Raw genomic sequence first — 12,535 nt, forward strand, 5'->3', positions numbered from 1 at the left:
CACACTTTTAAAGTGTATGGTCTTGATAGGACTAAACGGGCCTGGGACCAACTTAAGTTTTTAGGATGAGCTGTAAAGGGAAAGAAAATTGGGCTTGTGCCCTTTTTTGATTCCTTCTGAAGGAGGTTTGCAAGGTTAAAAAAAGTTGCATGCTCTTTACATTAGAAATCAGATCTTTTCAATCTGTTTTTTTTTTCCCCCTGGAGATTCTATGGATGACTGGAGAACTGGCAGATATTCAAGAAATGAAACCTGAATATGGGGATATGGATTGTTTAAATCTCCTTGTTTTTTGTTAACACCTGTTTAACTCAAATGCCTGATGAACACCTAGAAAGAAAGATCTGGTACATCTCAAACACCTGCTGTTCCGCCACATAAGGGCAGAGACTTCCAAGGAGCTCTCCAGACAAGGTCAGGCTTAACACTAATGATATTTCTAATATATAAACAAGCAGGAAAAAACCAAAACACCCTCTTACCTACCACTAAACAAATATTGACCCTTTACAAACATTAGGCCATGTCTGTATAATGCTGTCACCAATCAGTACTACAACTAAAGGAAGAGAAGCTCAGCTAGCCCTGAACCTGGTGGGCCTCCTCATGAATGTTGGTGTCTGTGCTCTCTCTCTTTGGGCTGTCTGGTCCTTCGGGTGCGAACAGGCTGCTGGTATGGCTAAATAATAATCTATGTACTCAGTGCTTCTCTCAGAGTGATAGTCAGGTGCTCTGCGATCCTGTCAGAGGGCAGCATGCCGTAATCTGCACTGCATACACATGAATACAACCTGACATTCACGAAAAGGGAGAGTCACTACCTGCTTCCCGGCGTGGCGCATCTGCAAGTGAAACCAGTCAATCTATGCACGTGTGCAGGGGATGGGAATCCGTGGAGTGAGCTACAGCCTTGCAATCATAGCCCTGAGCCACCTCCCAGCCTGCTTTGCTCTGCCACAGGGCAGTTCCAAGGCCACACTCTGGCATGGACCAAACTACCCTGAGAGATAGAGACCCTGCCCCTTCACTTGTGGCCTGATCAACCACGGGTACACATGAGATGTACGTATCGGTCTATCCTTCCAGTTTACAGAGATCTACAAAGCAGCTGCATCTCCTTCACAGAAGCTATCTAGGACACAGGTGGACCTTACAACTAGATCAGATTCCTGCAGAGTGCTGTGGATCACATGCCAGCCCTATTATCTGTACTCACGAATCCCTCTGTCACAACACACATCACAATCCTTTGTCCACTATAAGTGAAGTTAGACAGACCACAGTCCATTACTTACAAGCTGATTAGCAGAGGTCTCTCAGGCATCACCCAAGAACCCTCTGGCAGGAATGGCCCACAGGAATTTCTGCACCAGCCCAGGAAGAGCCATCTTTCAGAGGAGCAGACTGACAGCATAAATACCCACATCAGTGCAATGGTGGACAAAGGAGGAGCAGCACTTACTGGATCTGTCTCACCAACCGTGACCTGTTCTGAAAATCGGACCTTCACTGGATTGGATCTCAGTTTTGCCTTCTTGGCTGCACTGATGAAAGCGGATTTTGGGGACTGCAAAGAGAACACAGGGTGTTAAACATCTGTCCTTGAAACTGGAGCTTGGGGAGGGGGAGAGAAAGACTTTCCTTGGAGGCAGTGCAAGAGAGAGGCAGAAGAGAAGCATTGTGATAACATTAGGTAACAGAACACATGCAGAAATTCTTCATGTTTTCACATGCCCTGCTGGAGAGACAGGCCCCCTAGGGAGCGCCACCACTCCAGTCCTATGGGAGAGTAGGCATGGTGCTGAGGCAGGGATGGGCACAATCCACATGGAGGGAAACAGCCATAAACTTCATCCTCAGTTTCCTGAGCATGTGGGGGAGTGAGGACAAGGACCTGCAAATGGCTGCCTAAATCAAAGCCCAGCTAGCGTGTCTTGGGCTGCTCCATCCGACACAAACCTCACCTCTATGTGACATGTCTATGGCACTGGTGGTAGCAAGGTGAGGCACACAGCACAGTGAATGGGAGCACCTGGTACATGTTAGCAGTCATGGATCCATGCCTGCAGTGCACTCCCACTACCAGCTGGAGGCACTAACAATATGATGGGTGTCTATGTCCCATCCACCTCCCCAAGCTGGGGTCACCATCACAACCCACTGAGTTTCCACCTGCCTGATGATGATCAAGAACCCTCAGGAACCTGTGTGGAGAGGGGAGGGGAGGTACAAAGGCGCACTGGCAGAAGCAACGTATGAGTCTGCAAGCACTGGGTGGCAGCAGAGGAGACTGACTGAGGAAGAGAGTTGGAGCTTTTGGATCATAGTATCAGGGAAGTTCTGTTGAAGTCAGTGTGACTGCACTGACTGACACCAGCTGCGGATGTGGCTCTCCACCTCTAATTCACTGGTTCCTAAATACAGTCCAGGCTGCTAGTGAGTGAATCGCATTGTCCGGTGATGGCCACGAGAAATGGTCTGGTGCTCTCATTCCAGTGCCTGGTGGTCAGGTGGCCTCCTCACAAGCATCACTGTGGCACTAAAACCTCACAGGCTCAGCACACAGGCCATGGACCAGAGCTCGGCAACACTGTTTGCCAAAACCTTTTTTCATAAAAAATGCAGATTTTGGTTGACTGAAACATGTCGCAAAATGGTGGTGATTTTGCCAAATTGTTTCGTTCAGGGGGAAAAAAAAAAAAAGCCCTAAAAAATTCAGAAAAAATTGCAATATTTCGAATTTTTGTTTCTAATCACTTTTCATTTAGAAACTTACTTCAATGTTGTAAAAAAACCCAAATGTTTAAAAATAGCTCAAAAATGAAATCAAATGCTTAGTTTAGACACAAACGAATTTTTTTTTCAACTTTTCAGTTTGCTGAAAATTTCGAAAAAAAAATTTCATTTTGGGTTGACCCAAAATAATTTTTCCTGATTTTTTGGAACAGCCACTGAAGCCAAAAAAATCAGTTATTGGCACAGCTCTCAGGCTGAACCCTGGAGTGCTACCGATCTTTGTTGCCTTTACTGGTGGTCTCTCCTGGTCTGGAGTCATACTGTCAGGGGTAGGGGACAGAAATTTGCATTGCAACGGCCTGCGCAGGTTGGATCGATTTAAATCAAGGTGAAAGCCTCAATTTAAATAATCAATTTAAATCAATTTTTCCATTTGCACTTCTGTTATTTCTAAAGAAATGTGCATTCTCATTGGTTGATATAATCATTAAAACATGTTGATTTAAAACTAAATAGAGCCTTTACACTAGATATGGTACATCTTTTTGCTACCTAGAAGGATACACTATAACTATACGCATTTATTTAAGCAATTATCTAGCTTAATATTTTCAGATTCTTATTATACATTTTTAGCCTGATAGAATATGGTATATTACAGGCGTCGGCAACGTTTGGCACACGGCTCGCCAGGGTGCTTACCCTGGCTAGCCGCATGCCAAATGTTGCCCACCCCTGGTATATTGCTTATTTACTCTATTTTTTCTCATGATTCAAGCTGTATTAGAATAGTAACTAGAATTTAATTAAACACAAAAAACAGTATATAAAATTTATTTTTATTAAACAAACCAAGCCCTTAATACGCTACTATTGTGCCATATTTATAAAGCTTGATCTCAAAAGTTAGATGTTTCCCGATTCTTTCTTTATATAGAAAATCAGCCTTCAACTCAAAGTTTTTGATAGAGGCTCATGGATTCAGCATATTTATTTTTTATTTAAATGTTTTAAGAGATTATAATAAATGAAGGCTTTTAATATAGTTTGTGTTAAATTCAGATTTCATTTTAAACAGGTTTATTTTTAAAAAGAAAAAGTGAGTATAATGTAAATGACAAAATAAAAAAATCCGATTTAAATTAAAAAAAAATCTATTTTTAAATTAAAAAAAAAATCATTGATTTTTATCCACCCTGGGCCTGTGCTGCCCTGGGACTTTAGAGAGAGGACTTGGGTCTCTGGAGCTCTCAGACTGGCACATGTCGCCAGCACACAGCACTTCTCTCAAGGTGTGCTGCAGGGTGCGAGCCGTTCTTGTGAGTGTCTGAGGTTTCGGTCTGAAGGCGGCTGGCCCCGAGTTAATACGCTGCCTTGCCAGGCTGTTTTCCAGAGGAAGGAGAAAAGCTGTGTCAGAGGCCGGCGTTCACTCCATTCTTTAGGGAACAGCATTGGGCAGTAGCACCCTCCTTCCAAGAGAGCAAGAAAGCAGGAGAGAATGGAAGGGGCTCTCGCACGTCTCTCTCTCACCGAGATCAAAAGATTCGGGAAAGCTGAAATGACATCCTGCCTTCATTGCTTGTGGCATGACAGTTCAATCTGTTCCACAGTCACGGGCTCTTCGCGCTCCACTGCAACTTCACCACTCGGTGCCAGCACCTGTCACTGCTGGGCAGAGTCTCCAGCAGCATGGCATTCAAATGAGGTGAGAGGAATCGGGGAGCTCAGTGGCTCTGTTTCTCCAGGGGATTCCCACCAGGTGTCACCATGCCAAGTCCACCAGGGGTCCTGGGCCTGACCACAAACATGCCAGATGTGCATTTATGGCTGAACCCCAGGAAGACGTCCAGCACTGCTGCACCATTTTCCCCACAGGCTTCCACTGAAGGAGGCTCTCCTTCTTCCACCCCAGTCAGGCTTCCTATGCTATCCCCTTACAATGACTCCTGCTGGTGGAGGCTGGTCCTGCAGTAGCTATGCGCTCCCCAACGCTCAGCGTTCCTAAATGCCATTCAAGGAAGCTGTAGCCTGGCGGTAGGATGGGTCCATCCTTTCCAACTGCAGTGAGTTTTGGCTTCAGATACAGTGCTGGAATATGTAAGTGCCTCCTGTGCTCTTGCAAGCTACTCAGGGCAGACAGTCAGAGCAGCCACTTGGAGAATGATTTAAAAAGAACGACCCTTTCCCCTGCTCTACCCAGGGATCACTAAGGCACAGGAGTGGTCCAGACAAGACACAAGAAAATACAGCACGGTCACCCTGGCAAAGGAACCACCAAGCTGGGATTTGCTGTTAGATCTCACCAGAGGCTAAAGAGTAAAATATCTTCCCTCTGGCATCACTGGTGGCTCTGTAATACACACCAGGAACTCTGGGGAGTGCAGTCGTCCCAGGGACTTCTTTATTTTTATTATTCCTTCTCATGGACAGAGCGTTTCACGGCCTTACTAGCCACAGGAGATGGGAGAGGGAGAGAGAGCTCGAGAGATCCTCTCCCTCAGATGGGCTGTTGGAGCCTGGAGAATATTCCTGGATTATTTTATCCAACTGTAATAAATTCCAGTGAGTACGGAAGAAGTAATATCAGAGCTGAAAGCCAGGAATGGTGAGGGTGAGCAGGGTTGGATAAGCTTCCTCAGAGGGTTATGAAATGCCCCTCAACCCTGACCTGCAGAGCCCACCCCCGCTGTGCCAGTCCTGGGCCCCTACAGCCCAGCCAATGCTCCTCAATCCTGACCTGCAGCACCTGCCCCCGCTGTGCCAGTCCTGGGCCCCTACAGCCCAGCCAATGCCCCTCAATCCTGACCTGCAGCACCTGCCCCCGCTGTGCTAGTCCTGGGCTCCCCACGCTCAGCCAATTCATTCTGGCTGGCAGTGCCCCTTAGTATCCTCTTCTGGGTCTCTATCATGGACATCCTGCTGCTCTGATCAGACTGGACGATGAACTTCTGGGATTTGGACAAATGTTCATTGAGAACGAGGCTGAGCATGTTCATCTGGGGCCGTCACGGAACATAGAATCAAGTCTCCAAAGGGGAAACTCTAGTGCTCTTACCCTGTGCGCTCACTGGCTCCCCCCAAACTGTGCGTCTCTCTCGCAAGCATCAGTGTGACCTAGACGGAGCAGCCATATGTTCTCTAGGTCACGTCCTAGTTCAATGGCCATCTGCATAGGCCTGGATTTCAGACCTCCCCTGCCCTGCAGCATACTGTGTCTGCCCTGTCAGAGCTGGAGTCCTGTGTTACAAGAGCATGGGGCTCCCGGAGCTCACCTGGTGAGTCTGCAGCACAGTGAGGATGATGAAGTCCTTGGAACTCCTACAAGAGAAAGGACAGGAGGGAAGGTTACTGGACAGGTTTGCTCTCAGCCCCATGACACAGGACACATATGGAAACGATGGGATGAAAACACCACTTGGAAGAGCCTAGTTGAGAGATCAGACAGCAAACTCTCTCCTCAGCCAGCGGCTCAGATCGTCTCGGTCTCCTAGAGCAGCTTCATGCGCCAGGTAATAAGTGTGCTGGCAGCGCCTCATACAGCTGCTGCAAACATCTCTGCCAGCTGGGGATGTTTGGATCTTTGTAGTTTCTTACTCTGCTATAGAGATATTATTGAATAGACTGTGTTAACTAGAGAATCACAGCTATTCCAGAGCCCAGCATGACTTGCTCTGAATCACACACAGCCAGGAGCGGCGCCAGGGTTTTTGGCGCCCTAGGCGGGGGTCCTTCCGCGCTCCCGGTCGTCGTCGACAATTCTGCGGCGGGGGGGTCCTTCCGCGCTCCTGGTCTTCGGGGCACTTCGGGGGCGGGTCCCGGAGCAAGTGAAGGACCAGCCGCATAATTGCCGCTGAAGACCCAGAGCGTGGAAGGACCACCCCGCCGCCAAATTGCTGCTGAGGGCGGCAAAATGCTGCCCCCCCAAATCCTGGAGCCCTAGGCAACCGCCTACGTCACCTAAATGGAAGCGCCGGCCCTGAACACAGCCCAGGTGGATAATTGTCTGAGGTGTGGCTCCTGGGCTTGGGCAGGGCTCAAAGGAGTGAGGATTGCTGGGGATTCCCCGAACCAGAGAGGGAGTGCTGAAATAAAGATCCTTCTCTTAGCACCTGGGTCCTTTCCCAGCTGTGACACCAGAGCTAAGAGGATAGGCACGCTGGTGAGGAAATGGGATAGGGTGAAAGGGCCAAGTTCCCCTCCCTCACACCAGTGTGAATCACATCTCTCCTAAAGCTCTCTGCCTTTCAGATTCCAGTCATGGTCTTCTCCAGAGAGCAAGCAGGGACCCATTCCAGGTTTCAGGCCACCGCTGAGAGGGGTCCCTGGATGAGCTTCGTGCACAGCGGGGACTGAGTCTCACTTGTGTTCTGACCTATATAAAACTCCCGCGGCTCCATAGCCCTCAGAGCCGGGTGGGTGTCAGAAAGGGTAATGACTTAAGTGGACGAGCGTGTGGTGTGGGTGAAGGTTAATCAAACTTCCTGTCAGTGCCAGCCTTCAGTGGGGTGAGCTTCCCCACAGTACTGCCCTGCCTGTGCTAACTCAGTCTCTGGCAGGGTGCGCTTCCTCACAGCAGTGCTGAGCCAGTGCTGACTCCAGCAGGGCCAATTTGACCACTGCAGTACCTGAAAGTGGCTGCTGAGGCTGCAGCCATGCAAATTCCATTGCAGCGGTGTCCAGATTCTGCCAGTTATCAGGTCTCTTGGTTAGTGGTTCTGGGATCACCCCCTCCAGCCTTCTGAGAGATGTAAGTGCTAACACCCCTTTCTGTCCACCCTTTCCCCTGCACCCAGGATGAGATGGAAGAGAAGTCTGTTACCTGACCAGGTCAATGAATCTCTCTCTGGGGGCTTCACTCACATCCTCATCATTTATGGCCACAATCTGGTCTCCTGCCAAGAGTTTATCCTCAGAGGGGCCTCCTGCCATTGAGAGGAGAGTAGATGTTAGAGCCCCTGCCTGCAGTAGGGAGCGTGCCGTTTCAGTTGGGGGGGAGCGAGCGAGCAGGGGAATGGGGCTCTGTGCTGCCCAGAACGAAGGGAGCAGGCCTCAGTGACAGGGCTCTGTTCTCAGCTCGGCTGGCCTGCACACAGCTCCCACTGGGATGAATGGCAGTGGCTCGTCTAATAACCCTCCTATGTGGCCTGTTCCTGTTGTTCAATGAGATACCGGTGCCACGTAGAGGGGCTAGTTCCAGCTTCTCAAAGAACTGGGCTGGGAAGGCCAGGGGCCCGGTCACAGGCTGGGCTGAAACCCAGCCGGAGGAACTGGCTACATGTCTACTGGTACCCCTGAAAGAAGGGATTTGGCTCTCTTCCTCCACCAACCCGCTCGGTGGAACCCATCCAGTGTTCCTGCTTGTGGCTCTACTGTAGCCATCTTCCTTCGCCAGCATGCCCCAGAACCCTTCGCAATGGCAGCAGCCGTGCTTCACGCCATGGCAGCCTGCCCAGAGGCTTCTGCAGGGCATGGCAGGGGACTTGCCGTGCCTGCAGCTCCTGACTCAGCAGCAGAGATTCTTTTGGAAGGTGCCCTGGCGGTGAAAACTCCCCTGGGTCTGGCTAACGGGCAGGTAACCATGGCGCTGCTGGTGCCCACTTATAAGTGGCATGTTGTGTGCCCCCCGTGTCCCCAGCTGCTCTGCCACCTGTCTGTGCTCTGCTTCCTCTTGTACTGCCCTCCTGGGTTTTGCTCTTTCCCCTCAGTTGATGCTCTCCATCACTCCTCCTCACTCAGCTCAAAGCGTCTCGATCACCCTGTTGGCCAGCATGGGCTGGGGCTGGCTCACACAGGTCCTGGCTGCCGCGGACCCTGTGGCTGCTGACGGGCAGCACGAGGCCCCCTTCTTCCCACTGCCCCCTCTCCACCATGGGCAAGGCACTCTGGGGTGCAGGGCACGGAGTGGGCATGGTTGCTGTACTTCCAAGATCTCTCAGACACCGTCCTGTCAGTTGCAGACTGTGTGTCTGAAGGCCCCTGCCTTTAACAGTCAATTCCCCCCAGCCTCTACCCCATTGTCAGCTACCGGCAAGAGAACTACAACTCTCAGCCCATCCCACCCTGCACTCCAGCGTCTGCCTTCCTCCAGCCCCAGCTCCCAGCCTGCAGCGCCCATACCCCAGGCAGGATGGCAGTATCATCCCAGCCAAGCAGCTCCCATTCCTTTGCCTGTTCCTTGCTTCCCACTTGTCTGATCTGCTCCACTCAGGACAGCCCCTCTCCCCAAGGCGGCTGTGAGCCAAGCACGTACCTGCTGTTACCGAGCGCACCACCACTGGCCTCTCGCTGCCGGCCACAAAACCAAAGCCGTAGAGGGGGTCACGCTGGATTTTCACCTGTCGGAGAGTGTCTGAAGGCAGCTGACCACATTCCATATCATCACAGCTCTCCTCCTGCATCACATGACTGGAGAGGGAGACAGGGTGTATAACAAAGCTGTACCCCGAACACAACCTGGCGACAACACAGGGCAGGGGGCTGGGCGCTGAAAGGCCACAGGGCACCAAGTCGTTATACTGACCTCCCTCAACCAGGCTCATTCTCCACCAGCCTCGTTCCGCTCGGGAGAGGAGCCATGCTGCTTTCAGGAGTGCAGCTCAGATGTAGTTCAACCGCACGGGGCCCGTGCCTTCCCTCCTGAGGGAGTGTGCGTCACGTCTTAGGTGCCCCAAGCCAGGAAGCAAGGGGGATCAAGGATGGGATCTGAATCTGGGAAGGCCTGCTGGAAGTGCAGTGTCTCCTTGGCTTCCCACTCAGCTTTGCTGAGTTTGTGTCCAAACATTTTGTGCCCCCCCCGCCCCCCAATTGCAATTGCTGCCAACCCTCCCCGGGATCTGAACAGCCAGCCCCGTTCTGCCTGCCTCCTACATCACCATCAGAAATTAGGATTCTGCTGCTGGAATTAAGCTGACAATTTGGTTGATGATGCCTGAGGCATCCAGCCCCAACTCTCAGAGCTGTACAGGCTCTGCAGGGCTCCTGGGACCCAATGCTTGTCTTTGTCAGCACAGTCAGCAGCATGGACTCAGAGACGCACAAGGAATGGATCTGCGATGTAAGGGGGTTTGATAGTCACATCACCCTTCTTCCAGCTTAACCTCACTGGAGTCAGACCTTTGCACACCATGTGATCTGGGGTGCTGATTTCTGCATCATCTGTCCCATTTTATGTCATGACCTAATCCCCTACGGTTTGCACCTTCTAACTGCCACATTTTCAATGCCCTACCCCCTGTAGTGAATGCCACGATAGAAAACAAATACGTGATGACACCTATATTCTTCCCAGACCCACTAATGCAAAGGATAACAATCTCATTGGTGCCTTGATTGCTAGAGTATCTTGCTATGAAAAGGTGGCTTTGGTGCACAATTGTACCAGAGACAGATGAAACTGCACATGGTTGCAACCAGAAGAATAAAATGATGAACGAGTTTCACTGATTCCTTGATTCCAAGGCCAGAAGGGGCCACTGTGACCATCTAGTCTGACCTCCTGTATAACACAGGCCAGAGAACAGCCCCAAAATAATTCCCAGAGCAGCTCTAGAAAAACATCCAGTCTTGATTTAATAATTGTCAGTGATGGAGAATCCACCACGACCCTTGGTAAATCATTTCCAAGTGACTGAAAGTGAATGTTTTTTCAGTGCTGTTGGTTGAGTGTTACTGTCCAGACTATTTATTCTGCTAGAATCTTCCTGGCCATTTGGCTACAAGTCAATTGTTCTCTCTCGGCAGTTAGCATGTGATACATCCTCTATCGACTCCAATCCATCTGCATTTCCAGTGGCCCCCAGCACTGTGATATTTTGACACCAGATACAAAATTAAGGGTGACAGCACAGCATGGCTGAAACCAGAACTGAGCTATTCATTTGAAGCTGCCTCCTCAGACGGGATTCATCTCGGTAGTTCTCTTCCACGAGCAATGCTGCTGAGCTACGCTGCAGCTCCGTGATTAAGTTAAGATCCCCTGAATGAGACAATGACTCCACTCCGGCTCATTCTGATCTTCAGTAGTAGCATGTTGACCAGCTGGCTGCCCCTTGCTGGGAAAGCTCTGACCCCCAGCCCTTTGGCCAAAAGCCTCTGCCCTGATGGGAGCTAGTAGGTCTTTTAGAAACAGCCCATATCTGTGGATACCTCGGTATATAGCAAATCCAAGTGTACGTGAATTAGCTGCTATGTTATGTCTATGATACTATGTTCGTAGTAATAATGCTGCATAGGTGCCGCCATTGCAATCTGTTGCTATTCTCCACATCAGTGATTTTTAACCTTTTCCATTGATTGATTTCAAACCATTCCAGGGCTCACTGCACCTTCAGTCCCACCTCTCATCCAGCTGGGATGCCCCTCCTATTTTGCAATTTGGGAAGGGCGGGTGGTTGCAACTCCCTGATATCTGTTTACCCCAGTCGTAACCCCCAGGCTAAGAACTCATGGTTTAACTTCACCATTGCATAATAATGTGTCAAATGTGTTTGGTTGTACGCAGTGACATAAATGATAAAAATAAGAACATATAAAGAAAACTGTTGAGCAGAGGATGGGTCATGGCCTTCCCTGCAAATGGAGCCATTGTGAGTATGTGCATGTGAGCTCAGCACTCTCCTAGGCAGAGCATCAGGCCGAGGGAGAGAGAATGGAGGGTGTTCTGCAACTTTGCTATCAGTTCTCTCACCTTCCCAGCGGAGTTCTGATGCCTTAGAAGGAGGGAAAGAAAGAAAAAATGAAAAAAAAGGCCAGGGGACGAGGGAGAAGGGAAGGGAGGAGAGCGCCATTACTCACCCCTAGAGCACTGATTGGACTTAATAAGCCAAATTCACTGGAGCTGTAATTACCCTGAGGTCATGAGGGTTGAATATGGCTCTCATATAAAAGAGTGTCCATATCTAACTGCTGCTCGAAGAAGCACACCCCGATTTTATTGGGAAAAAAGCCCAGGAGTCAGCACACCCACTGTTCACGTGCAGTTATTCCAAAGAGGGTGGGCTACGTAGGGGCTGAATATATGGCTGGAACTGCTGGGTCGTTGGCATGAGCCAGCTGTCACTCCACAAACCGGGTCTGCCATGCTTTCATGCGCCTAGCAGCTGAGCTGGTTTGCAGCAGTATGGAACATGCCAGGCAGGGGGAAAGGGGTGGGCATGGCTGGGCTGCGGGGTGGTATTATTGCTTCAAATCATGAGCTTTTCATCCCTCAGGTGAACGGTAGGGATACAGCAGGTCAGACCTGAGGGGCATTGGCAGAGCTGTGGAGTTCAAGGACTGGAATAGCAGGGGGCTGCAGGTCAGACCTGAGGGGCATTGGCAGAGCTGTGGGAGGGCTCAGGTGTGGGACAGAGTAGCAGAAGGGGCTGCAGGTCAGATTTGCAGTACAGGGACAGAGCTGTGGAGGGGACGCTGGCACAGCCGCTGCCTCTATGGTAGCTCTGTGCCTGGTTCTACAGTAGCTTGTTATCAGCTTTGCTACTCTCATGAGCATTTAAAACAGAATCAAGCAATTTTAAAAACAAAACAATATCAAAAGCAAACGTGGGAAGGTGAAATGCTGACTGAAAGCATCACAGCAGCTCCTGCTCATCCTGACTCAACAGAAACTCCTGCTGTCGAGGGGCGGGGGGGGGGGGGAGGGGGGAAGGGGGATGACTGTATCTACCAGCCTAGCCAGCACATCTGAAAGCTTCTCTAGCCTGAGCCCTCTTCACCTTACCCGCCCTCCCTCCCGGACAACTCTACACTCCACCATATGAATCCCACTCTAGCTATCTGCCATCTGAGACTGACAGATACA

At 50.3% G+C, this 12,535-nt stretch overlaps 1 protein-coding gene across 4 annotated transcripts in view; it reads right to left on the minus strand.

The window, feature by feature from the left end:
- Positions 1 to 12,535, minus strand: part of FRMPD3 (FERM and PDZ domain containing 3) — a 146,186-nt gene that overhangs the window by 45,777 nt on the left and 87,874 nt on the right. For 3 of the 4 annotated variants that reach the window (XM_034781383.1, XM_034781380.1, XM_034781384.1), the window contains 4 exons: positions 8,987 to 9,141; positions 7,556 to 7,658; positions 6,009 to 6,054; positions 1,463 to 1,567 (listed from right to left, as the gene is read on the minus strand). In XM_034781383.1, the coding sequence (XP_034637274.1) occupies positions 1,463 to 1,567; positions 6,009 to 6,054; positions 7,556 to 7,658; positions 8,987 to 9,134 (402 nt within the window). In that variant the 5' untranslated portion in view covers positions 9,135 to 9,141. Of the gene's footprint in view, positions 1 to 1,462; positions 1,568 to 6,008; positions 6,055 to 7,555; positions 7,659 to 8,986; positions 9,142 to 9,256; positions 9,522 to 12,535 lie in introns of those variants that run through there. The other variant, XM_034781382.1, reaches the window with a different exon arrangement.

This window comes from Trachemys scripta, chromosome 9 (genome assembly GCF_013100865.1).
Source record: "Trachemys scripta elegans isolate TJP31775 chromosome 9, CAS_Tse_1.0, whole genome shotgun sequence".
NCBI lineage: Eukaryota > Metazoa > Chordata > Testudines > Emydidae > Trachemys > Trachemys scripta.